Source organism: Trachurus trachurus, assembly GCF_905171665.1.
Source record: "Trachurus trachurus genome assembly, chromosome: 12".
NCBI lineage: Eukaryota > Metazoa > Chordata > Actinopteri > Carangiformes > Carangidae > Trachurus > Trachurus trachurus.
Window position 1 is genome coordinate 3,513,616 of NC_139908.1, and position 23,848 is coordinate 3,537,463.

Here is a 23,848-nt window from a genome sequence, read left to right on the forward strand (position 1 = left end):
CGTCTTTTTAAAATCGCCTGTTTGGTTTTTGGTCATTTTCTCCAAAACCACCGGCCCGATTTCAACCAAACCTTCTGCGTTGGACTCCCCTCGGACCCCCAGATGATATATCCGAGTTTGGAGAAATTTTAATTTTTGGTCAAAAAAAAAAAAAAATTGGTCAAAAAAAACGACAGGCGCGTACCTGTCGTCTTTTTAAAATCGCCTGTTTGGTTTTTGGTCATTTTCTCCAAAACCACCGGCCCGATTTCAACCAATCCTTCTGCGTTGGACTCCCCTCGGACCCCCCAGATGATATATTCGAGTTTGGAGAAATTTTAAATTCTCGTCCAAAAAAAAAAAAAAATTTGGTCAAAAAAAAACGACAGGCGCGTACCTGTCGTCTTTTTAAAATCGCCTGTTTGGTTTTTGGTCATTTTCTCCAAAACCACCGGCCCGATTTCAACCAAACCTTCTGCGTTGGACTCCCCTCGGACCCCCAGATGATATATCCGAGTTTGGAGAAATTTTAATTTTTGGTCAAAAAAAAAAAAAATTTGGTCAAAAAAAAACGACAGGCACGTACCTGTCGTCTTTTTAAAATCGCCTGTTTGGTTTTTGGTCATTTTCTCCAAAACCACCGGCCCGATTTCAACCAAACCTTCTGCGTTGGACTCCCCTCGGACCCCCAGATGATATATTCGAGTTTGGAGAAATTTTAAATTTTCGTCAAAAAAAAAAAAAATTGGTAAAAAAAAAAACGACAGGCGCGTACCTGTCGTCTTTTTAAAATCGCCTGTTTGGTTTTTGGTCATTTTCTCCAAAACCACCGGCCCGATTTCAACCAAACCTTCTGCGTTGGACTCCCCTCGGACCCCCAGATGATATATTCGAGTTTGGAGAAATTTTAAATTTTTGTCAAAAAAAAAAAAAATTGGTAAAAAAAAAAACGACAGGCGCGTACCTGTCGTCTTTTTAAAATCGCCTGTTTGGTTTTTGGTCATTTTCTCCAAAACCACCGGCCCGATTTCAACCAAACCTTCTGCGTTGGACTCCCCTCGGACCCCCAGATGATATATTCGAGTTTGGAGAAATTTTAAATTTTCGTCAAAAAAAAAAAAAAAATTGGTAAAAAAAAAAACGACAGGCGCGTACCTGTCGTCTTTTTAAAATCGCCTGTTTGGTTTTTGGTCATTTTCTCCAAAACCACCGGCCCGATTTCAACCAAACCTTCTGCGTTTTACACCCCTCGGACCCCCAGATGATATATCCGAGTTTGGAGAAATTTTAATTTTTGGTCAAAAAAAAAAAAAAATTTGGTCAAAAAAAAACGACAGGCGCGTACCTGTCGTCTTTTTAAAATCGCCTGTTTGGTTTTTGGTCATTTTCTCCAAAACCACCGGCCCGATTTCAACCAAACCTTCTGCGTTGGACTCCCCTCGGACCCCCAGATGATATGTCCGAGTTTGGAGAAATTTGGAGAAATTTTAATTTTTGGTCAAAAAAAAAAAAAAATTTGGTCAAAATAAAACGACAGGCGCGTACCTGTCGTCTTTTTAAAATCGCCTGTTTGGTTTTTGGTCATTTTCTCCAAAACCACCGGCCCGATTTCAACCAAACCTTCTGCGTTGGACTCCCCTCGGACCCCCAGATGATATATCCGAGTTTGGAGAAATTTTAATTTTTGGTCAAAAAAAAAAAAATTGGTCAAAAAAAACGACAGGCGCGTACCTGTCGTCTTTTTAAAATCGCCTGTTTGGTTTTTGGTCATTTTCTCCAAAACCACCGGCCCGATTTCAACCAATCCTTCTGCGTTGGACTCCCCTCGGACCCCCAGATGATATATTCGGGTTTGGAGAAATTTTAAATTCTCGTCCAAAAAAAAAAAAAATTTGGTCAAAAAAAAACGACAGGCGCGTACCTGTCGTCTTTTTAAAATCGCCTGTTTGGTTTTTGGTCATTTTCTCCAAAACCACCGGCCCGATTTCAACCAAACCTTCTGCGTTGGACTCCCCTCGGACCCCCAGATGATATATTCGAGTTTGGAGAAATTTTAAATTTTCGTCAAAAAAAAAAAAAAATTGGTAAAAAAAAAACGACAGGCGCGTACCTGTCGTCTTTTTAAAATCGCCTGTTTGGTTTTTGGTCATTTTCTCCAAAACCACCGGCCCGATTTCAACCAAACCTTCTGCGTTGGACTCCCCTCGGACCCCCAGATGATATATTCGAGTTTGGAGAAATTTTAAATTTTCGTCAAAAAAAAAAAAAATTGGTAAAAAAAAAAACGACAGGCGCGTACCTGTCGTCTTTTTAAAATCGCCTGTTTGGTTTTTGGTCATTTTCTCCAAAACCACCGGCCCGATTTCAACCAAACCTTCTGCGTTGGACTCCCCTCGGACCCCCAGATGATATATTCGAGTTTGGAGAAATTTTAAATTTTCGTCAAAAAAAAAAAAAAATTGGTAAAAAAAAAAACGACAGGCGCGTACCTGTCGTCTTTTTAAAATCGCCTGTTTGGTTTTTGGTCATTTTCTCCAAAACCACCGGCCCGATTTCAACCAAACCTTCTGCGTTGTACACCCCTCGGACCCCCAGATGATATATCCGAGTTTGGAGAAATTTTAATTTTTGGTCAAAAAAAAAAAAAAATTTGGTCAAAAAAAAACGACAGGCGCGTACCTGTCGTCTTTTTAAAATCGCCTGTTTGGTTTTTGGTCATTTTCTCCAAAACCACCGGCCCGATTTCAACCAAACCTTCTGCGTTGGACTCCCCTCGGACCCCCAGATGATATGTCCGAGTTTGGAGAAATTTGGAGAAATTTTAATTTTTGGTCAAAAAAAAAAAAAAATTTGGTCAAAATAAAACGACAGGCGCGTACCTGTCGTCTTTTTAAAATCGCCTGTTTGGTTTTTGGTCATTTTCTCCAAAACCACCGGCCCGATTTCAACCAAACCTTCTGCGTTGGACTCCCCTCGGACCCCCAGATGATATATCCGAGTTTGGAGAAATTTGGAGAAATTTTAATTTTTGGTCAAAAAAAAAAAAAATTTGGTCAAAAAAAAACGACAGGCGCGTACCTGTCGTCTTTTTAAAATCGCCTGTTTGGTTTTTGGTCATTTTCTCCAAAACCACCGGCCCGATTTCAACCAAACCTTCTGCGTTGGACTCCCCTCGGACCCCCAGATGATATATCCGAGTTTGGAGAAATTTTAATTTTTGGTCAAAAAAAAAAAAAAAATTGGTCAAAAAAAACGACAGGCGCGTACCTGTCGTCTTTTTAAAATCGCCTGTTTGGTTTTTGGTCATTTTCTCCAAAACCACCGGCCCGATTTCAACCAATCCTTCTGCGTTGGACTCCCCTCGGACCCCCCAGATGATATATTCGAGTTTGGAGAAATTTTAAATTCTCGTCCAAAAAAAAAAAAAATTTGGTCAAAAAAAAACGACAGGCGCGTACCTGTCGTCTTTTTAAAATCGCCTGTTTGGTTTTTGGTCATTTTCTCCAAAACCACCGGCCCGATTTCAACCAAACCTTCTGCGTTGGACTCCCCTCGGACCCCCAGATGATATATCCGAGTTTGGAGAAATTTGGAGAAATTTTAATTTTTGGTCAAAAAAAAAAAAATTTTGGTCAAAAAAAAACGACAGGCACGTACCTGTCGTCTTTTTAAAATCGCCTGTTTGGTTTTTGGTCATTTTCTCCAAAACCACCGGCCCGATTTCAACCAAACCTTCTGCGTTGGACTCCCCTCGGACCCCCAGATGATATATTCGAGTTTGGAGAAATTTTAAATTTTCGTCAAAAAAAAAAAAAATTGGTAAAAAAAAAACGACAGGCGCGTACCTGTCGTCTTTTTAAAATCGCCTGTTTGGTTTTTGGTCATTTTCTCCAAAACCACCGGCCCGATTTCAACCAAACCTTCTGCGTTGGACTCCCCTCGGACCCCCAGATGATATATCCGAGTTTGGAGAAATTTTAATTTTTGGTCAAAAAAAAAAAAAAAATTGGTCAAAAAAAACGACAGGCGCGTACCTGTCGTCTTTTTAAAATCGCCTGTTTGGTTTTTGGTCATTTTCTCCAAAACCACCGGCCCGATTTCAACCAATCCTTCTGCGTTGGACTCCCCTCGGACCCCCCAGATGATATATTCGAGTTTGGAGAAATTTTAAATTCTCGTCCAAAAAAAAAAAAAATTTGGTCAAAAAAAAACGACAGGCGCGTACCTGTCGTCTTTTTAAAATCGCCTGTTTGGTTTTTGGTCATTTTCTCCAAAACCACCGGCCCGATTTCAACCAAACCTTCTGCGTTGGACTCCCCTCGGACCCCCAGATGATATATCCGAGTTTGGAGAAATTTGGAGAAATTTTAATTTTTGGTCAAAAAAAAAAAAATTTTGGTCAAAAAAAAACGACAGGCACGTACCTGTCGTCTTTTTAAAATCGCCTGTTTGGTTTTTGGTCATTTTCTCCAAAACCACCGGCCCGATTTCAACCAAACCTTCTGCGTTGTACACCCCTCGGACCCCCAGATGATATATCCGAGTTTGGAGAAATTTTAATTTTTGGTCAAAAAAAAAAAAAAATTTGGTCAAAAAAAAACGACAGGCGCGTACCTGTCGTCTTTTTAAAATCGCCTGTTTGGTTTTTGGTCATTTTCTCCAAAACCACCGGCCCGATTTCAACCAAACCTTCTGCGTTGGACTCCCCTCGGACCCCCAGATGATATATTCGAGTTTGGAGAAATTTTAAATTTTCGTCAAAAAAAAAAAAAATTGGTAAAAAAAAAAAAACGACAGGCGCGTACCTGTCGTCTTTTTAAAATCGCCTGTTTGGTTTTTGGTCATTTTCTCCAAAACCACCGGCCCGATTTCAACCAAACCTTCTGCGTTGGACTCCCCTCGGACCCCCAGATGATATATCCGCGTTTGGAGAAATTTGGAGAAATTTTAATTTTTGGTCAAAAAAAAAAAAAAAATTGGTAAAAAAAAAACGACAGGCGCGTACCTGTCGTCTTTTTAAAATCGCCTGTTTGGTTTTTGGTCATTTTCTCCAAAACCACCGGCCCGATTTCAACCAAACCTTCTGCGTTGGACTCCCCTCGGACCCCCAGATGATATATCCGAGTTTGGAGAAATTTGGATAAATTTTAATTTTTGGTCAAAAAAAAAAAAAAAATTGGTAAAAAAAAAACGACAGGCGCGTACCTGTCGTCTTTTTAAAATCGCCTGTTTGGTTTTTGGTCATTTTCTCCAAAACCACCGGCCCGATTTCAACCAAACCTTCTGCGTTGGACTCCCCTCGGACCCCCAGATGATATATTCGAGTTTGGAGAAATTTTAAATTTTCGTCAAAAAAAAAAAAAAATTGGTAAAAAAAAAAACGACAGGCGCGTACCTGTCGTCTTTTTAAAATCGCCTGTTTGGTTTTTGGTCATTTTCTCCAAAACCACCGGCCCGATTTCAACCAAACCTTCTGCGTTGGACTCCCCTCGGACCCCCAGATGATATATCCGAGTTTGGAGAAATTTGGAGAAATTTAAATTTTTGGTCAAAAAAAATTGGTCAAAAAAAACGACAGGCGCGTACCTGTCGTCTTTTTAAAATCGCCTGTTTGGTTTTTGGTCATTTTCTCCAAAACCACCGGCCCGATTTCAACCAAACCTTCTGCGTTGGACTCCCCTCGGACCCCCAGATGATATATCCGAGTTTGGAGAAATTTGGAGAAATTTTAATTTTTGGTCAAAAAAAAAAAAAAATTTGGTCAAAAAAAAACGACAGGCGCGTACCTGTCGTCTTTTTAAAATCGCCTGTTTGGTTTTTGGTCATTTTCTCCAAAACCACCGGCCCGATTTCAACCTAACCTTCTGCGTAGGACTCCCCTCGGACCCCCAGATGATATATCCGAGTTTGGAGAAATTTGGAGAAATTTAAATTTTTGGTCAAAAAAAATTGGTCAAAAAAAACGACAGGCGCGTACCTGTCGTCTTTTTAAAATCGCCTGTTTGGTTTTTGGTCATTTTCTCCAAAACCACCGGCCCGATTTCAACCAAACCTTCTGCGTTGGACTCCCCTCGGACCCCCAGATGATATATCCGAGTTTGGAGAAATTTGGAGAAATTTTAATTTTTGGTCAAAAAAAAAAAATTTTTGGTCAAAATAAAACGACAGGCGCGTACCTGTCGTCTTTTTAAAATCGCCTGTTTGGTTTTTGGTCATTTTCTCCAAAACCACCGGCCCGATTTCAACCAAACCTTCTGCGTTGGACTCCCCTCGGACCCCCAGATGATATATCCGAGTTTGGAGAAATTTGGAGAAATTTTAATTTTTGGTCAAAAAAAAAAAAATTTGGTCAAAAAAAAACGACAGGCGCGTACCTGTCGTCTTTTTAAAATCGCCTGTTTGGTTTTTGGTCATTTTCTCCAAAACCACCGGCCCGATTTCAACCAAACCTTCTGCGTTGGACTCCCCTCGGACCCCCAGATGATATATTCGAGTTTGGAGAAATTTTAAATTTTCGTCAAAAAAAAAAAAAAATTGGTAAAAAAAAAAAAAAACAGGCGCGTACCTGTCGTCTTTTTAAAATCGCCTGTTTGGTTTTTGGTCATTTTCTGCGTTGGACTCCCCTCGGACCCCCAGATGATATATCCGAGTTTGGAGAAATTTGGAGAAATTTTAATTTTTGGTCAAAAAAAAAAAAAATTTTGGTCAAAATAAAACGACAGGCGCGTACCTGTCGTCTTTTTAAAATCGCCTGTTTGGTTTTTGGTCACTTTCTCCAAAATCACCGGCCCGATTTCAACCAAACCTTCTGCGTAGGACTCCCCTCGGACCCCCAGATGATATATCCGAGTTTGGAGAAATTTGGAGAAATTTAAATTTTTGGTAAAAAAAAAAAAAAAAATTTGGTAAAAAAAAAACGACCGGCGCGTACCTGTCGTCTTTTTAAAATCGCCTGTTTGGTTTTTGGTCATTTTCTCCAAAACCACCGGCCCGATTTCAACCAAACCTTCTGCGTTGGACTCCCCTTGGACCCCCAGATGATATATCCGAGTTTGGAGAAATTTGGAGAAATTTTAATTTTTGGTCAAAAAAAAAAAAAATTTGGTCAAAAAAAAACGACAGGCGCGTACCTGTCGTCTTTTTAAAATCGCCTGTTTGGTTTTTGGTCATTTTCTCCAAAACCACCGGCCCGATTTCAACCAAACCTTCTGCGTTGGACTCCCCTCGGACCCCCAGATTATATATCCGAGTTTGGAGAAATTTGGAGAAATTTTAATTTTTGGTCAAAAAAAAAAAAAAAATTGGTCAAAAAAAAACGACAGGCGCGTACCTGTCGTCTTTTTAAAATCGCCTGTTTGGTTTTTGGTCATTTTCTCCAAAATCACCGGCCCGATTTCAACCAAACCTTCTGCGTTGGACTCCCCTCGGACCCCCAGATGATATATTCGAGTTTGGAGAAATTTTAAATTTTCGTCAAAAAAAAAAAAAATTGGTAAAAAAAAAAACGACAGGCGCGTACCTGTCGTCTTTTTAAAATCGCCTGTTTGGTTTTTGGTCATTTTCTCCAAAACCACGGGCCCGATTTCAACCAAAACTTCTGCGTTGGACTCCCCTCGGACCCCCAGATGATATATCCGAGTTTGGAGAAATTTGGAGAAATTTTAATTTTTGGTCAAAAAAAAAAAAAAATGTGGTCAAAAAAAAACGACAGGCGCGTACCTGTCGTCTTTTTAAAATCGCCTGTTTGGTTTTTGGTCATTTTCTCCAAAACCACCGGCCCGATTTCAACCAAACCTTCTGCGTTGGACTCCCCTCGGACCCCCAGATGATATATTCGAGTTTGGAGAAATTTTAAATTTTCGTCAAAAAAAAAAAAAAATGGTAAAAAAAAAAACGACAGGCGCGTACCTGTCGTCTTTTTAAAATCGCCTGTTTGGTTTTTGGTCATTTTCTCCAAAACCACCGGCCCGATTTCAACCAAACCTTCTGCGTTGGACTCCCCTCGGACCCCCAGATGATATATCCGAGTTTGGAGAAATTTGGAGAAATTTTAATTTTTGGTCAAAAAAAATTGGTCAAAAAAAACGACAGGCGCGTACCTGTCGTCTTTTTAAAATCGCCTGTTTGGTTTTTGGTCATTTTCTCCAAAACCACCGGCCCGATTTCAACCAAACCTTCTGCGTTGGACTCCCCTCGGACCCCCAGATGATATATCCGAGTTTGGAGAAATTTGGAGAAATTTTAATTTTTGGTCAAAAAAAAAAAAAATTTTGGTCAAAATAAAACGACAGGCGCGTACCTGTCGTCTCTTTAAAATCGCCTGTTTGGTTTTTGGTCATTTTCTCCAAAACCACCGGCCCGATTTCAACCAAACCTTCTGCGTTGGACTCCCCTCGGACCCCCAGATGATATATCCGAGTTTGGAGAAATTTGGAGAAATTTTAATTTTTGGTCAAAAAAAAAAAAAATTTTGGTCAAAAAAAAACGACAGGCGCGTACCTGTCGTCTTTTTAAAATCGCCTGTTTGGTTTTTGGTCATTTTCTCCAAAACCACCGGCCCGATTTCAACCAAACCTTCTGCGTTGGACTCCCCTCGGACCCCCAGATGATATATTCGAGTTTGGAGAAATTTTAAATTTTCGTCAAAAAAAAAAAAAAAATGGTAAAAAAAAAAACGACAGGCGCGTACCTGTCGTCTTTTTAAAATCGCCTGTTTGGTTTTTGGTCATTTTCTCCAAAACCACCGGCCCGATTTCAACCAAACCTTCTGCGTTGGACTCCCCTCGGACCCCCAGATGATATATCCGAGTTTGGAGAAATTTGGAGAAATTTTAATTTTTGGTCAAAAAAAATTGGTCAAAAAAAACGACAGGCGCGTACCTGTCGTCTTTTTAAAATCGCCTGTTTGGTTTTTGGTCATTTTCTCCAAAACCACCGGCCCGATTTCAACCAAACCTTCTGCGTTGGACTCCCCTCGGACCCCCAGATGATATATCCGAGTTTGGAGAAATTTGGAGAAATTTTAATTTTTGGTCAAAAAAAAAAAAAATTTTGGTCAAAATAAAACGACAGGCGCGTACCTGTCGTCTCTTTAAAATCGCCTGTTTGGTTTTTGGTCATTTTCTCCAAAACCACCGGCCCGATTTCAACCAAACCTTCTGCGTTGGACTCCCCTCGGACCCCCAGATGATATATCCGAGTTTGGAGAAATTTGGAGAAATTTAAATTTTTGGTAAAAAAAAAAAAAAAAAATTGGTAAAAAAAAAACGACCGGCGCGTACCTGTCGTCTTTTTAAAATCGCCTGTTTGGTTTTTGGTCATTTTCTCCAAAACCACCGGCCCGATTTCAACCAAACCTTCTGCGTTGGACTCCCCTTGGACCCCCAGATGATATATCCGAGTTTGGAGAAATTTGGAGAAATTTTAATTTTTGGTCAAAAAAAAAAAAAATTTGGTCAAAAAAAAACGACAGGCGCGTACCTGTCGTCTTTTTAAAATCGCCTGTTTGGTTTTTGGTCATTTTCTCCAAAACCACCGGCCCGATTTCAACCAAACCTTCTGCGTTGGACTCCCCTCGGACCCCCAGATTATATATCCGAGTTTGGAGAAATTTGGAGAAATTTTAATTTTTGGTCAAAAAAAAAAAAAAAATTGGTCAAAAAAAAACGACAGGCGCGTACCTGTCGTCTTTTTAAAATCGCCTGTTTGGTTTTTGGTCATTTTCTCCAAAATCACCGGCCCGATTTCAACCAAACCTTCTGCGTTGGACTCCCCTCGGACCCCCAGATGATATATTCGAGTTTGGAGAAATTTTAAATTTTCGTCAAAAAAAAAAAAAATTGGTAAAAAAAAAAACGACAGGCGCGTACCTGTCGTCTTTTTAAAATCGCCTGTTTGGTTTTTGGTCATTTTCTCCAAAACCACCGGCCCGATTTCAACCAAAACTTCTGCGTTGGACTCCCCTCGGACCCCCAGATGATATATCCGAGTTTGGAGAAATTTGGAGAAATTTTAATTTTTGGTCAAAAAAAAAAAAAATGTGGTCAAAAAAAAACGACAGGCGCGTACCTGTCGTCTTTTTAAAATCGCCTGTTTGGTTTTTGGTCATTTTCTCCAAAACCACCGGCCCGATTTCAACCAAACCTTCTGCGTTGGACTCCCCTCGGACCCCCAGATGATATATTCGAGTTTGGAGAAATTTTAAATTTTCGTCAAAAAAAAAAAAAAAATGGTAAAAAAAAAAACGACAGGCGCGTACCTGTCGTCTTTTTAAAATCGCCTGTTTGGTTTTTGGTCATTTTCTCCAAAACCACCGGCCCGATTTCAACCAAACCTTCTGCGTTGGACTCCCCTCGGACCCCCAGATGATATATCCGAGTTTGGAGAAATTTGGAGAAATTTTAATTTTTGGTCAAAAAAAATTGGTCAAAAAAAACGACAGGCGCGTACCTGTCGTCTTTTTAAAATCGCCTGTTTGGTTTTTGGTCATTTTCTCCAAAACCACCGGCCCGATTTCAACCAAACCTTCTGCGTTGGACTCCCCTCGGACCCCCAGATGATATATCCGAGTTTGGAGAAATTTGGAGAAATTTTAATTTTTGGTCAAAAAAAAAAAAAAATTTTGGTCAAAATAAAACGACAGGCGCGTACCTGTCGTCTCTTTAAAATCGCCTGTTTGGTTTTTGGTCATTTTCTCCAAAACCACCGGCCCGATTTCAACCAAACCTTCTGCGTTGGACTCCCCTCGGACCCCCAGATGATATATCCGAGTTTGGAGAAATTTGGAGAAATTTTAATTTTTGGTCAAAAAAAAAAAAAATTTTGGTCAAAAAAAAACGACAGGCGCGTACCTGTCGTCTTTTTAAAATCGCCTGTTTGGTTTTTGGTCATTTTCTCCAAAACCACCGGCCCGATTTCAACCAAACCTTCTGCGTTGGACTCCCCTCGGACCCCCAGATGATATACCCGAGTTTGGAGAAATTTGGAGAAATTTTAATTTTTGGTCAAAAAAAAAAAAAATTTTGGTCAAAAAAAAACGACAGGCGCGTACCTGTCGTCTTTTTAAAATCGCCTGTTTGGTTTTTGGTCATTTTTTTGTCGATCTTCTCATACAAACTGGACACAGTGGATCTTGTTTCTCCTTCCACCAGCTCTTCAGACAGTCTTTACAGAAGCTGTGGCTGCAGGACAGAAGAACAGGATCTCTGAAGACCTCCGTACAGACCGGACAGCAGAGATCCTCCTCTAATCTGGAAGCCATTTTGTCTGTGAGTGAAGCTGAAAACACAGCAGACAGGAAGTAGAGTCAGTCATGGCTCCCCTCCCTATATCTACTAGACTGAAGCTTACTGTGACTCTGAGTCGAGGTTTTAGTCAAACTCATATGGAGCTATTATTGTTGCAATATTATTTGCAAATGCGTATCTCAATCTGTGTGTGCGTATTCAGATCTGTGTGTGTGTAATATGATCTGTGTGTGTGTATTCAGATCTGTGTGTGCGTATTCAGATCTGTGTGTGTGTATTCAGATCTGTGTGTGCGTATTCAGATCTGTGTGTGTGTATTCAGACCTGTGTGTGTGTAAAAAAAATCTGTGTCTGTATTCAGATTTGCAAGTGAAGACAAATCTGCAAGTGCATGCAAAGATCTGTGAATGTGAACACAGATCTGTAAGTGTACATAGATCTGTAAATGTGTAAACCGATCTGTAAATGCGTACTTAGATCTGTAAATGTCTGTCATCACTTACAACTCAGGCAGGAGCTCTCAATTGGCTGTGTTTTTACACGTGAATTTTGCAACACTTCTGCCGCGGCAGATCTGTGATCTGAAAATGTGTAGAAATGAGATTTGTCTGTGACCTCAGTGTTCCTTTGCCCTGAGCTCAGGCTCACAGGCTCATGCTGCCTGGCTGCAGTAGCAGTAGCTACCGCGGTCCGTGTACTAAGTATAATTCAATTACGTCGTTCACTTTGTACCATGAGAAATGTCGTTTTTACTGGGGTAAATGGTAATCGTTTAGGAGGCGATTTGTTGTGAATTAAGTATTTAATTCGTTTCGGAGTTTTTCTTCTTCTTTCTTTTAAATTGTCCGTTGCTGTAGCCATCAAAACGCGGAGCTTTTACTTTGAAGGCTGGTTCCGGCTCTCGACTTCCTTTTTCAATTTTCATTGTACAAGTTGGAGAAAGGAACAAGCGGGCACTTCGGTGCGCTGAATTGCGTTGTACGTCTCACGTCAATCAAACAGGAAATACCGGTAAAAACGACATTTCTCATGGTACAAAGTGAACAACGTAATTGAATTATACTTCGTACACGGACCGGGTCGGTACTGCTACTGCAGCCAGGCAGCGTGAGCCTGTGAGCCTGAGCTCAGGGCAAAGGAACACTGAGGTCACAGACAAATATCATTTCTACACATTTTCAGATCACAGATCTGCCGCGGCAGAAGTGTTGCAAAAGTCACGTGTAAAAACACAGCCAATTGAGAGCTCCTGCCTGAGTTGTAAGTGATGACAGACATTTACAGATCTAAGTACGCATTTACAGATCGGTTTACACATTTACAGATCTATGTACACTTACAGATCTGTGTTCACATTCACAGATCTTTGCATGCACTTGCAGATTTGTCTTCACTTGCAAATCTGAATACAGACACAGATTTTTTTTACACACACACAGGTCTGAACACACACACACAGATCTGAATACGCACACACAGATCTGAATACACACACACAGATCATATTACACACACACAGATCTGAATACGCACACACAGATCTGAATACGCACACACAGATTGAGATACGCATTTGCAAATAATATTGCAACAATAATAGCTCCATAAACTCACCTTCAGTGTGTGGAGAGTCAGCAGGTTGAAGCAGCAGTGTTGTAGCTGGACTCACTCACAGGAAGTTGTTGGTTTGGTCTGAAGCTGAATCTGATCGTCTCTTCTTCAGTCTGTGACTCTGGGACTGACAAAGTCCAATAAAGTTGTTCCTGGGACTTTGTCCTCTGTGTTAATAACTAACTTGGTTTATCTCAGGTGAGTCATGTAAGGGGGCGGAGCTTTAAAAAGTGACTGAATGTTGAACAGGTCGGTCCAGGTGAATGTAGAGGAGCAGTTCTAGGCTCGTGCCTCATATTGAAAAGGGCCTTTTTGTGTGCTGTCGTGGTGTTGTGCAGGATGTGCCGATGGTGTTCCTGGGCTTTCCTTGCCAGGGCGAGGGTGGCAGCCTCTCGCCGTAAACCGGCTGCGGCTTTTCCTGCGAGGACTGGCAGCCTGTTATAATACGAAGGGCACTGTTAGTGACCGCATCAACCTTCTTGGAATGTGGGCTTCTGCTCCAGGCTGGGGTGCAGTACTCGGCTACAGAGAAGACGAGGGCTTGGGTAGAGATATGCAGTTCCTTGGCAGAGGCACCCCAGGTCGTGCCAGCAAGGCGGCCAATAAGCGATACCCTTGATGTTACTTTGGTCCTCACTTCCTCGATATGTTGTCTGTAGGACAGCGTCCTGTCCAGGCGTACACCAAGGTACTTTGGGGCCTTCTGGAACTCCAAACGTTTGTTGTCTGTGAAGACCTCAAGCTCCCTGTTGGCTTCCGTGTTATTGAGGTGGAATGCTGCCGACACTGTCTTCCCAGTGCTGAGCTGCAGGCGCCACTTGCCGAGGTAGGCAGCCAGTGTGGCCCTGTCCTGGTTTCTGGTTCTGGTTCTGGTCATTGTCCTTTTCCTGGTCCTGGTCCTGGTCCTGGTTCTGGTAGGCAGCCAGTGTGACCATGTCCTGGTTCAGACCCTCTTCCACCGCCTCCACATTGGTTGTTGTATCATGATAGCCAGGTCGTCTGCAGACCCAGACTGTCTTGATGTTGTCTCCGGTAGGTCATAGATGTAGATATTAATAATATTAAAAAGCATCGGTGAAAGGACAGACCCGATGGCGGCACCTGTGTCCCTGCAGGTGGGTTGGACAGATCAGCTCGGTTCTGGTTCTGGTTCTGGTCCTGGTTCTAGTTCTGGTCCTGGTTCTGGTTCTTCTGATGATCCTCTCTACTGTTCAGTTAGTGAACATCCATCCATCCAGTTCCTTCTTCTTATCCGGGTCCGGGTCGCGGGGGCAGCAGTCGGAGCAGGGACACCCAGACTTCCCTCTCCCCAGACTCTTCCTCCAGCTCTTCCAGGAGGATCCCAAGGCGTTCCCTCTCCCCAGACTCTTCCTCAAGCTCTTCCGGGAGGATCCCAAGGCGTTTACGGGCCGACCGAGTGACATAGTCCCTCTAGCGTGTCCTGGGTTTTCCTCAGGGTCTCCTCATGCCCGGAACCGTTTATCTGCACTGCTGTTCGAGTGGAAGAGAGTCCAGCGTAATGACACGTTTCTACCAGCAGGCGGCGCCAATAGACAACAACATCAGAACAGCAGGAGTGAAGCCACAGGTGGAGGAGGAACATGTAGCTCAGGTACAGACACACAACTGTATTTGTGTGTGTGTGTGTGTGTGTGTGTGTGTGTGTGTGTGTGTGTGTGTGTGTGTGTGTGTGTGTGTGTGTGTGTGTGTGTGTGTGTGTGTGTGTGTGTGTGTGTGTGTGTCAGTATAAAGTTCATGCTGACTGTCTGTTGCTTCTTGTGAACAAAGCGACACATGCTGGTCAGGATGTGAAGTTACAAACACAAACTAAACACAACAATATATGATTAATTAATTTAATATAGTTAAATGAATTATATTTTCTTCATTGAAGTCAGACTCTGAGTTTTTGTTTTAATTTGTTTAATGACAACAGAAAATATGATTTTATGAAAAACTCATTATTCATTAAATCAAATTGTTGAAACCTTTGGAGTCATTCAACTAAATGTGTTTAAATCTGATATTAATTACTTGTCCTTGTTTGCCTTCTCATGCAAAGTTCACGCACGCACGCACGCACACACAAATGATGTTAATACATTTTAGATAATTTAATTTGAACAGATACAAACTTTATATGTAATTAAACCAGAATCACTCTTACTGTTTGACATTTTATCATCTGGAGAAGAAGAATCAAATGTTAAGTAATTTATTTAAGCAATATATCACGACAGGCCGTGGTATATGCTCATTATACCACGGCTAAGGGGCGTTGTTCGGCCCGATGCGAAGCGTCCGTTTTATAACATTTTTTAACTCATCACTCCACACAAAGTCATAATAACAAATGTAATGTGAAATGAATCATAAAGATAAAAAAGATTGAAAATATTTTACACATGAAAAATAGATCAAAATGAAAAGTGTAATAATGAGGCAGCAGGAGGACAGGTGCAGTTTAACAGGTTCAATTCACTGACTTTTCCCTTCAAGAAATAAACAACATTATAAATATAATCGTCCTCTTCGTCTCTAACTGCTCTGCTCCACTGTCACTGACACCTTCACTGGTAACAGCTTCACCGGGAGGTTTTCATCAGTGTGAATGTATGGAAACATCTTCTGAGTGAAAGTGTGTGTGAAGGTGTGTATGTGTGTGTTAGTATCAGGATCAGAGAACAACAGTTTTCCTCTGTTCAAGTCCAGATTCACTCTGATCCTCTGGAACTTCTTCTGCTCTGGGAGATCAGTGAATGAAGTTGATGGTGACTTTGCTGAGTATTTATCTCCATAGAACCATAACACCCATGATCCAGACCCTATCTTGCCTCCCTTCCTCTGCACAGACTCTGTTAACACACCCAGTACCCAGTGTGTATTGTCTCCAACCTGGACATCCCAGCTGTGAGTCCCTGAGTTAAAACCCTCAGAGCCCAGGACAGAGGGGAAATAACCATCAATCCTCTCTGGATTGTCAGGAAGCTGCTGTTCATCTCCTCGTCTCACACTGGTCAGATCTTCAGACAGGATGAGTTTTGGATGAGCAGTGTTTGGGTCTAGAACCACAGGACTGTAGGAGACCATGTCCTTCATCTTGTTCCAGATGTTGAAGGTCAGGTTGCCCAGGTGTTTGGCCTGGTCTATCAGAGCTCCTGAGTGCAGCTGTGGATCCTCCAGCAGGGGGCGCTGCTGGACTCTTTCCACTGCAGCCTTGTAGTTGAGCAGGAATGAGATGTCTTCAGCTCTCAGCTCGTCCTCTGTGGCTCTGACTGTGTGTGAAAGAGCTGCTATCTCTCTGCTCAGAGCCTCCATCTTCTCCTTCATCCTCTGACTCTTCTGCTCCTCTTCCTCCCTCAGTGCAGCCATCCTGGCCTCCTCTTCCTCTTCTAGAAACTGGTGAAGCTTCTTAAACTGCTCCTTAATCTGCCTCTCTGTGTGTCGGGCCTGGACCTTAATGTGTTCTGCTGTTTGACCAAACTCCACTTGAACTTCTTCAAAACCCTTTAACTTCTTCTTTAAGGGCTCCAGCGTTTCCTCAAGTTCCTTCTTGAGTTGTGAAGCAGATTCATCGATGGGTTTTATTCTGTGGTTTTTGTGTGTTTGTGAATGCAGACAGATGAGACACACTGGCTGCTGATGGTCCAGACAGAAGAGTTTGAGTTTCTCAGAGTGCAGACTGCAGAGAGCCTCTGAAGATCTCTGCTCTCTCTGCTGTAAGAAGCTCTCACACAGGTTCTTTATCACCAGACTAACAGGTGGTTCTGACTTTGAAGATCTTCTCTTACAAACTGGACACAGTTGATCTTGTATCTCCTTCCACCAGCTCTTCACACAGTCTTTACAGAAGCTGTGGCTGCAGGACAGAACAACGGGATCTCTGAAGACCTCCGTACAGACCGGACAGCAGAGATCCTCCTCTGGTCTGGAAGCCATTTAGTCTGTGAGTGAAGCTGAAAACACAGCAGACAGGAAGTAGAGTCAGTCATGGCTCCCCTCCCTCCTCTACTGACTTGACTGAAGTTTACTGTGACTCTGAGTCCCGGTTTTAGTCAAACTCACCTTCAGTGTGTGGAGTGTCAGCAGGTTGAAGCAGCAGTGTTGTAGCTGGACTCACTCACAGGAAGTTGTTGGTTCAGTCTGAAGCTGAATCTGATCGTCTCTTCTTCAGTCTGTGACTCTGGGACTGACACAGTCCAATAAAGTTCCTGGGACTTTGTCCTCTGTGTTAATAACTAACTTGGTTTATCTCAGGTGAGTCATGTGAGGGGGCGGAGCTTTAAAAAGTGACAGAATGTTGAACAGGTCGGTCCAGGTGAATGTAGAGGAGCAGTTCTAGGCTCGTGCCTCATTTTGAAAAGGGCCTTTTCGTGTGCTGTCATGGTGTTGTGCAGGATGTGCCAGTGGTGTTCCTGGGCTTTCCTTGCCAGGGCGAGGGTGGCCGCCTCTCGCCGTAAACCGGCTGGGGCTATTCCTGCTAGGACTGGCAGGTAGAACACGGGGGTGGGTTTCAGGCAGCCTGTTATAATATGAAGGGCGTTGTTAGTGACCGCATCAACCTTCTTGGATTGTGGGCTTCTGCTCCAGGCTACAGAGAAGACGAGGGCTTGGGTAGAGATACGCAGTACCTTGGCAGAGGCACCCCAGGTCGTGCCAGCAATGTGGCGAAGAAGCGAGACCCTTTAGTTACTTTGGCCCTCACTTCCTCGATATGTTGTCTGTAGGACAGCGTCCTGTCCAGGCGTACGCCGAGGTACTTTGGGGCCTTCTGGAACTCCAAACGTTTGCTGTCTGTGAAGACCTCAAGCTCCCTGTTGGCTTCCGTGTTATTGAGGAGGAATGCTGCCGACACTGTCTTCCCAGTGCTGAGCTGCAGGCGCCACTTGCCAGAGTGACCATGTCCTGGTTCAGATCCTGGTTCTGGTTCTGGTCCTGGTCCTGGTCCTGGTACTGGTCCTGGTTCTGGTATGCAGCCAGTGTGTAATCAGCAAACTTGGCGTGCTCAACTCAAGGTATGAACGGGTGAATCGGGTGCCAGTCCAAAAAATTCAAAGTCAAAAAAAGGGTTGTGACAGCACTCACTTTAAGTTGAAAACTTTTTAATTCATAAAAACCGCTCGGCAGCGAGAAACGGACGCGTTTCGGCAATCAGCCGTCCTCAGCGTTACCAGGTCAGTGGGTGTGTCCACTATTTAACTCAAAGCCAGCTGATTCCAATTTCATTCACATACATACACAAAACATTTATGAGCTACATACTGTGATTAAAACAGTCACAAAATGTCAGAAAATACTATAGAAAATATTACACAGAACAATGAGGAACATCATCATGTAAATAACATTAACGAAATTACAATCAAGCACTACATTCATAAAAAACGACAAGTTGTAAATGTGGCAACAACACTTGTCTGTTTGATCCCAATGGACCTACATCCTCGACAGTAATATAAAGAACACACATGGGTCTATATGATAACCCCGTAGATAAAGGTCAGTGATAAACAAATGTGGTACGACCACTGCCCGAGAAGAGGAATGAACATACACGCAATTCACTCCAGGCAGTGAGGAGGACCACATCTACATCACTAACCACCATCACAGAAAACATGAAAATAACAGTTCCTCATTCAACCCCCTCGGATGCTCCGTCTGTAAACGGTGAATCCAATAAGCCTCCCTTTGGAGGAGTCTCTTCTCCCTGTCACCTCCCCTAGGAGGGAGATCGACAATTTCTATCCCCATAAATCTCAAACTGCAGACTCCGTGGCCTGCTGAGTTAAAATGTCTGGCGATAGGTGACTTCTCATCATGGTTCCTGATATTACTTTTATGTTCCGAGATTCTGATCCTCAATTCTCTTTTGGTTTTCCCTACATAACAGAAACCACATGGACATTTAATAAGATATACGACATGCGTCGTTCTGCAGGTAATCCTGCCCCTCACCTTAATTTTCCTGCCTGTGTGAGGATGTGTGAAATGGTCCCCTTTAATTAACGAATTACAATTCACACAATTTAAACAGGCAAAGTTACCTGGGGACAAGGAACTCACAAAATGTGAGGGTTTGACATAGAAATTTGTTTTCACCAATTTATCCCTCAAATTATTCGATCGCTTATAGGCGAATAAGGGAGGGTTTGTAAACTCTCGTCCCACTACAGGGTCGCTTGACAGAATATGCCAGTGTCTCTTAATCGTATCTTTGATACACTGTGACATGGGAGAAAAAGTAGTGGTACAAACTATGGACTTCCGATCAGACTGAGGGACCCTGGGCACAAAAAGACTGTCCCTTGTTTTCTCACAGACTCTAGACATACATTCATTCAATAACTGTTGGTCATACTTTTTCTCACGGAAACGATCACATAATTCATGAGCACGTTTCTGAAAATCCTCATCTGAGCTACAGATCCTCTTTAGCCTCAGTAACTGACTGTAAGGCAAACTTTTCTTTAAGCTATGTGGATGATAACTAGAAAAATGTAAATAATTATTTCTGTCTGTTTCTTTGCGAAAGACAGTGGTCTGTAATAACTCTGATTTATTAACTCTCACATCCAGAAAGGACACCGATTCTGTACTGGATTCTAAAGTGAATTTAATAGTATCCAGTCTGGAGTTTAAATGCTCGTTGAACCCTTTCAAATCGTCGGCAGTGCCGGAAAAGATAAAAAACAAGTCATCAATATATCTGTACCAACATTTAATTAAAGGAAACCAAGGATTGTTACTGTAAACGAAATCTGCTTCAAATTTACCCATAAAAAGGTTTGCATAATTAGGACTGAACGGGCTGCCCATCGAGACCCCTTGTTTTTGCAGAAAAAAATCTTTACCAAACCTAAAATAATTTTTTGTTAGCACAACTTCAGAGAATCTCATCAAAACCTCTGTAGATGGTGTTTGTTGTACTCTTGAGTCCAGGTAATGTCGTAAAGCCGTTAGTCCTTCTTCGTGTGGCACATTAGTGTATAAACTTGCCACATCCATTGTGCACAAAAAGTCATTTTCATTGACATCCCCCACATGTGTCAGCTTGGTCAAAAAATCAGAAGTGTCACGTGTATAGGAAGGTAACTGTGTCACTAGTGTCTTAATGTGAAAATCAATGAACTGGGAAATCGGTTCCGTGAGGGATCCAATCCCAGACACAATCGGACGGCCTGGAACTGGCTCTTGGCAACTTTTGTGAATCTTAGGCAAAGTGTAAAGAATTGGCCGTATAGGATTAGTCTGTAGCAAAAAACCAAATTCATCTTGTGAAATAAATTGATTATTTACGGCCCAGTCTAGAGTGGTCTTAATCTCTTGCGCAAACCTCGGAGTGGGATCACAGGTGAGGGGGGTGTAAAAAGCATTGTTACTCAGTTGGTTTAATATCTCTGCACAATATGCACCTTTATTTTGTAAAACAAACGCTCCCCCCTTGTCTGCAGCGCGTATTACAATAGAGACATCATTGGACAGATTATTAAGGGCTTGTTCTTCCTCAGGAGACAAATTAGAGAAGCATTTTGTTGTGTATTTTGGGTTACACTAGGACCCGTAGTTGAGATGCACCTGGTGCATGCTGGGTAACCTGTGCTAGGTTGTTGTTGCCAGGGTAGCCATGGGCTAACAAGTTGTACCGCTATCAATAAATCTTTGAAGAGACGTCGTGGTCCGACAAATCATTGTTATATTAATAAGACGGAAGATATAACAAAAGTGGCGACGAGGACGACTGGACCGACGCTGCAGTGCGCGACGGAGGAATATTTTATGCCGTTTTTGTTTTGTTTTTTCCCTGCCGATGCCTCGCGCTGCCCGGGTGTTAGACGCCGCCGGAGAGGGAAGCTTCGCCGTGTGTGCTCCGGTGGATGCGACTGCCTTCAGCTAAGCGGGGAGGAGTATGCAGCGGGAAAAAAGGAAAGGAAAAACACCGTGAGTAACGCCGGAAAAAGGCTCGACATTACGAGAAGGAGCATTTGTCAAGGGAGGAACGCCTTTTAACCAGGAGCAGAAAATGGCTGGAGTTATTGGCTCGATCGGTCCCTTCGACGAAAGCACGGAGCAATGGAGCTCCTACGCAGAGCGGTTCGAATATTTCGTCGAGGCTAATGGAATAGAGGATGATAAGCTGGTGCCCATTTTTTTGAGTGTGATTGGGCCAAAGACTTTTAACCTGCTACGGAGCCTTGTACAACCAGCAAAGCCAGGCAGTAAAACTTTCGAAGAAATTGTGGACACACTGACCAAGCATTTTTCACCCAAGCCCCTGGTGATCGCTGAAAGATTCAGGTTTCACAAACGCAACCAAGAAGAGGGTGAGTCGGTCACCATGTTTGTTGCATCATTGCGGAAATTAGCTGAATACTGTGAGTTTAAAGATGCTTTAAATGACACATTAAGAGACAGACTGGTGTGTGGATTAAGAAATGAAGCTGCACAGAAGAAATTACTCACAGAAAGTGACTTGACTCTTGACAAGGCAATTAATATCAGTGTGACCATGGAACTGGCTTCAAGAGAAGCTCATGCTCTGCATGCTACAGGCAGAATATACAAGGTGGACAGTGGTAAAACAAATGCACAAGGACCATGTTTCCGCTGTGGCAAGTTAGGACACCTTGCTAATGATTGCTGGTGCAAGGAAATGGACTGCAACAACTGTGGGAAAAAAGGCCACGTTGCACGTGCATGCAGGAACAAGAAGGGCATGGATAAAGGCTCAAAGTTTGGAAATAAAAGAGACACGGAAAAATTCAAAAAGGAAAGACATGTTCGCACAGTCAAATGTGATGAGGGCAGACTGAGTGATTCCTCAGAAGAAGAAGTGTCGACTGCAATAAATACTGTGCGAATATTGACTGTTGATGACACTTCAGACGGCTTTTGGGCCAGACCCAAGCTGGAAGGACATTCTGTAAAAATGCAGATAGACACAGGTTCAAAAGCATCATTAGTGTCATATGATGTTTACAGGAAGTTTCTGAAGCACCTTCCACTCCAACCTTCCGACACAGTTTTTAAAGGGTACACTGGGCATCGAGTGCAGATTAAAGGAATGACAGAGGTGACTGTTCATTGTAATGATCAAACTGCCAAGCTGCCAGTGTACGTTACCCAAAAGAACTGTCCTGCCATAATGGGGCGTGAGTGGCTCAAGAGAATCAGACTCAACTGGCAGGAAATAAGGAAGCTGTCACACGGTTCCACGCAGCTGCAGACTATCCTGGAAAAGCACAAGGATGTTTTTCGTGAGAAGTTGGGCAGCATGAAAAAAATAACAGTGAAGCTGCATATCAAACCTGACAGCAAACCAGTGTCCATGAAGGCTCGGCCGGTGCCATACGCCATTCGGCCCAAGGTGGAGGCTGACTTGGATGCGCTGGTCAAGAATGGAGTTCTGGAGCCTGTGACGACAAGCGAGTGGGCCACGCCCATCGTCCCGGTTCCGAAAAAGGACGGAGGAATTCGGATCTGCGGAGATTTCAAGGTAACAGTGAATCCTGTACTAACAGCCGAGCAGTATCCTCTTCCTCTGATCAATGACTTGTTTGCTGGCCTGAGTGGGGGACAGAAGTTCAGCAAAATAGATCTCAACCAGGCTTACTTACAAATGCATGTTGAAGAGCAGTCACGTGAAATGCTGACTGTCAACACACATAAGGGACTTTTTCGATACTGCAGATTGCCTTTTGGCATCACATCAGCCCCGGCATTGTTTCAGCGAGCTATTGATCAAATCCTGAGCGGATTACCTGGAGTGCAGTGTTACCTGGATGATATCCTGTGTACAGGAGCAGATGATGAAGAGCATCTGCGCAACTTGGATGCAACTCTTCAGAGACTGAAGGAATACGGATTGAGAGTCCGTAAAGAGAAATGTGACTTCTTCCAGTCATCTGTTGAATATTTAGGTCATGTGATCGACGCTAATGGACTACATACTTCACCTTCAAAAATCACAGCGATTGTGGACGCACCCCCACCACAAAATGTCAGCCAGCTTAAGTCATTCTTAGGACTGTTGAATTACTACGGACGGTTTATACCGAGCTTGGCATCGCTTCTGAAACCACTACATAACCTGCTACGCAAAGAGGAAGCATGGCAGTGGACAGCAAGCTGCCAAGAGGCTTTTCAGAAGGCGAAGGATTCACTGACTGCGTCGGAGGTCCTAACCCACTTCAATCCTTCGCTCCCGATTCAGCTGGCCTGCGACGCCTCTCCGTATGGAGTAGGGGCAGTGATTTCCCACGTACTGCCAAATGGCCAGGAAAAGCCAATTGCTTTCGCATCGAGAACATTAAACAAGGCTGAGTCCAATTATGCTCAGCTGGAACGAGAGGCTCTGAGCATTGTATTTGGTGTTAGAAAATTTCACCAGTACTTATATGGTAGGAAGTTTACACTTTTAACTGACCACCGACCTCTCACAACCATCCTGGGACCTCACACAGGGATTCCGTCCCTTGCTGCGTCTCGTCTGCAGAGGTGGGCGTTGCTGTTGTCTGGACATTCGTATGACATAAAGTATCGCAAAGCAGAGTCTCACTGCAACGCTGATGGTTTATCCAGGTTACCACTTCCTGTCAAGAAGCCGGACTCGGACACTGTGGAGATTCTCTACTTCAGGGAGGTAGAAAAAGCACCTGTCTCAGCTGTACAGGTAAAGAAAGCGACCAGAAATGACCCTGTGTTGTCGGCAGTGATGGACTTGATCATTAAGGGTCTTCCTGCAGGTGAGGATGTAAACTTGAAGCCCTTCCTTGGGAAGCGGGCGGAGCTTTCTGTTCAGTCGGGATGTTTGCTATGGGGGAGGAGAGTCATTATTCCCCTGTCACTTCAAACAAAAGTGTTACAGCAACTTCATGCAGGACACAGTGGAATAGTGAGAATGAAGGAAATAGCAAGAAGCTATTTTTGGTGGCCAAATATGGACAAACAGATTGAAGAGATAGCTAAAAGCTGTTCATCTTGTCACAAGGTCCGAAACAACCCGCCACTAG

At 43.0% G+C, this 23,848-nt stretch overlaps 1 protein-coding gene across 1 annotated transcript; it reads right to left on the reverse strand.

The window, feature by feature from the left end:
* Window positions 1-15,374: 15,374 nt before the first annotated feature.
* Window positions 15,375-16,775, reverse strand: LOC310995030 (E3 ubiquitin-protein ligase TRIM39-like; the record flags this gene model as incomplete). Its single annotated transcript, XM_083983958.1, has 1 exon — window positions 15,375-16,775. The coding sequence occupies one exon, from the start codon at window positions 16,773-16,775 to the stop codon at window positions 15,375-15,377; it is 1,401 nt and encodes a 466-aa protein (XP_083840084.1).
* Window positions 16,776-23,848: the final 7,073 nt, after the last annotated feature.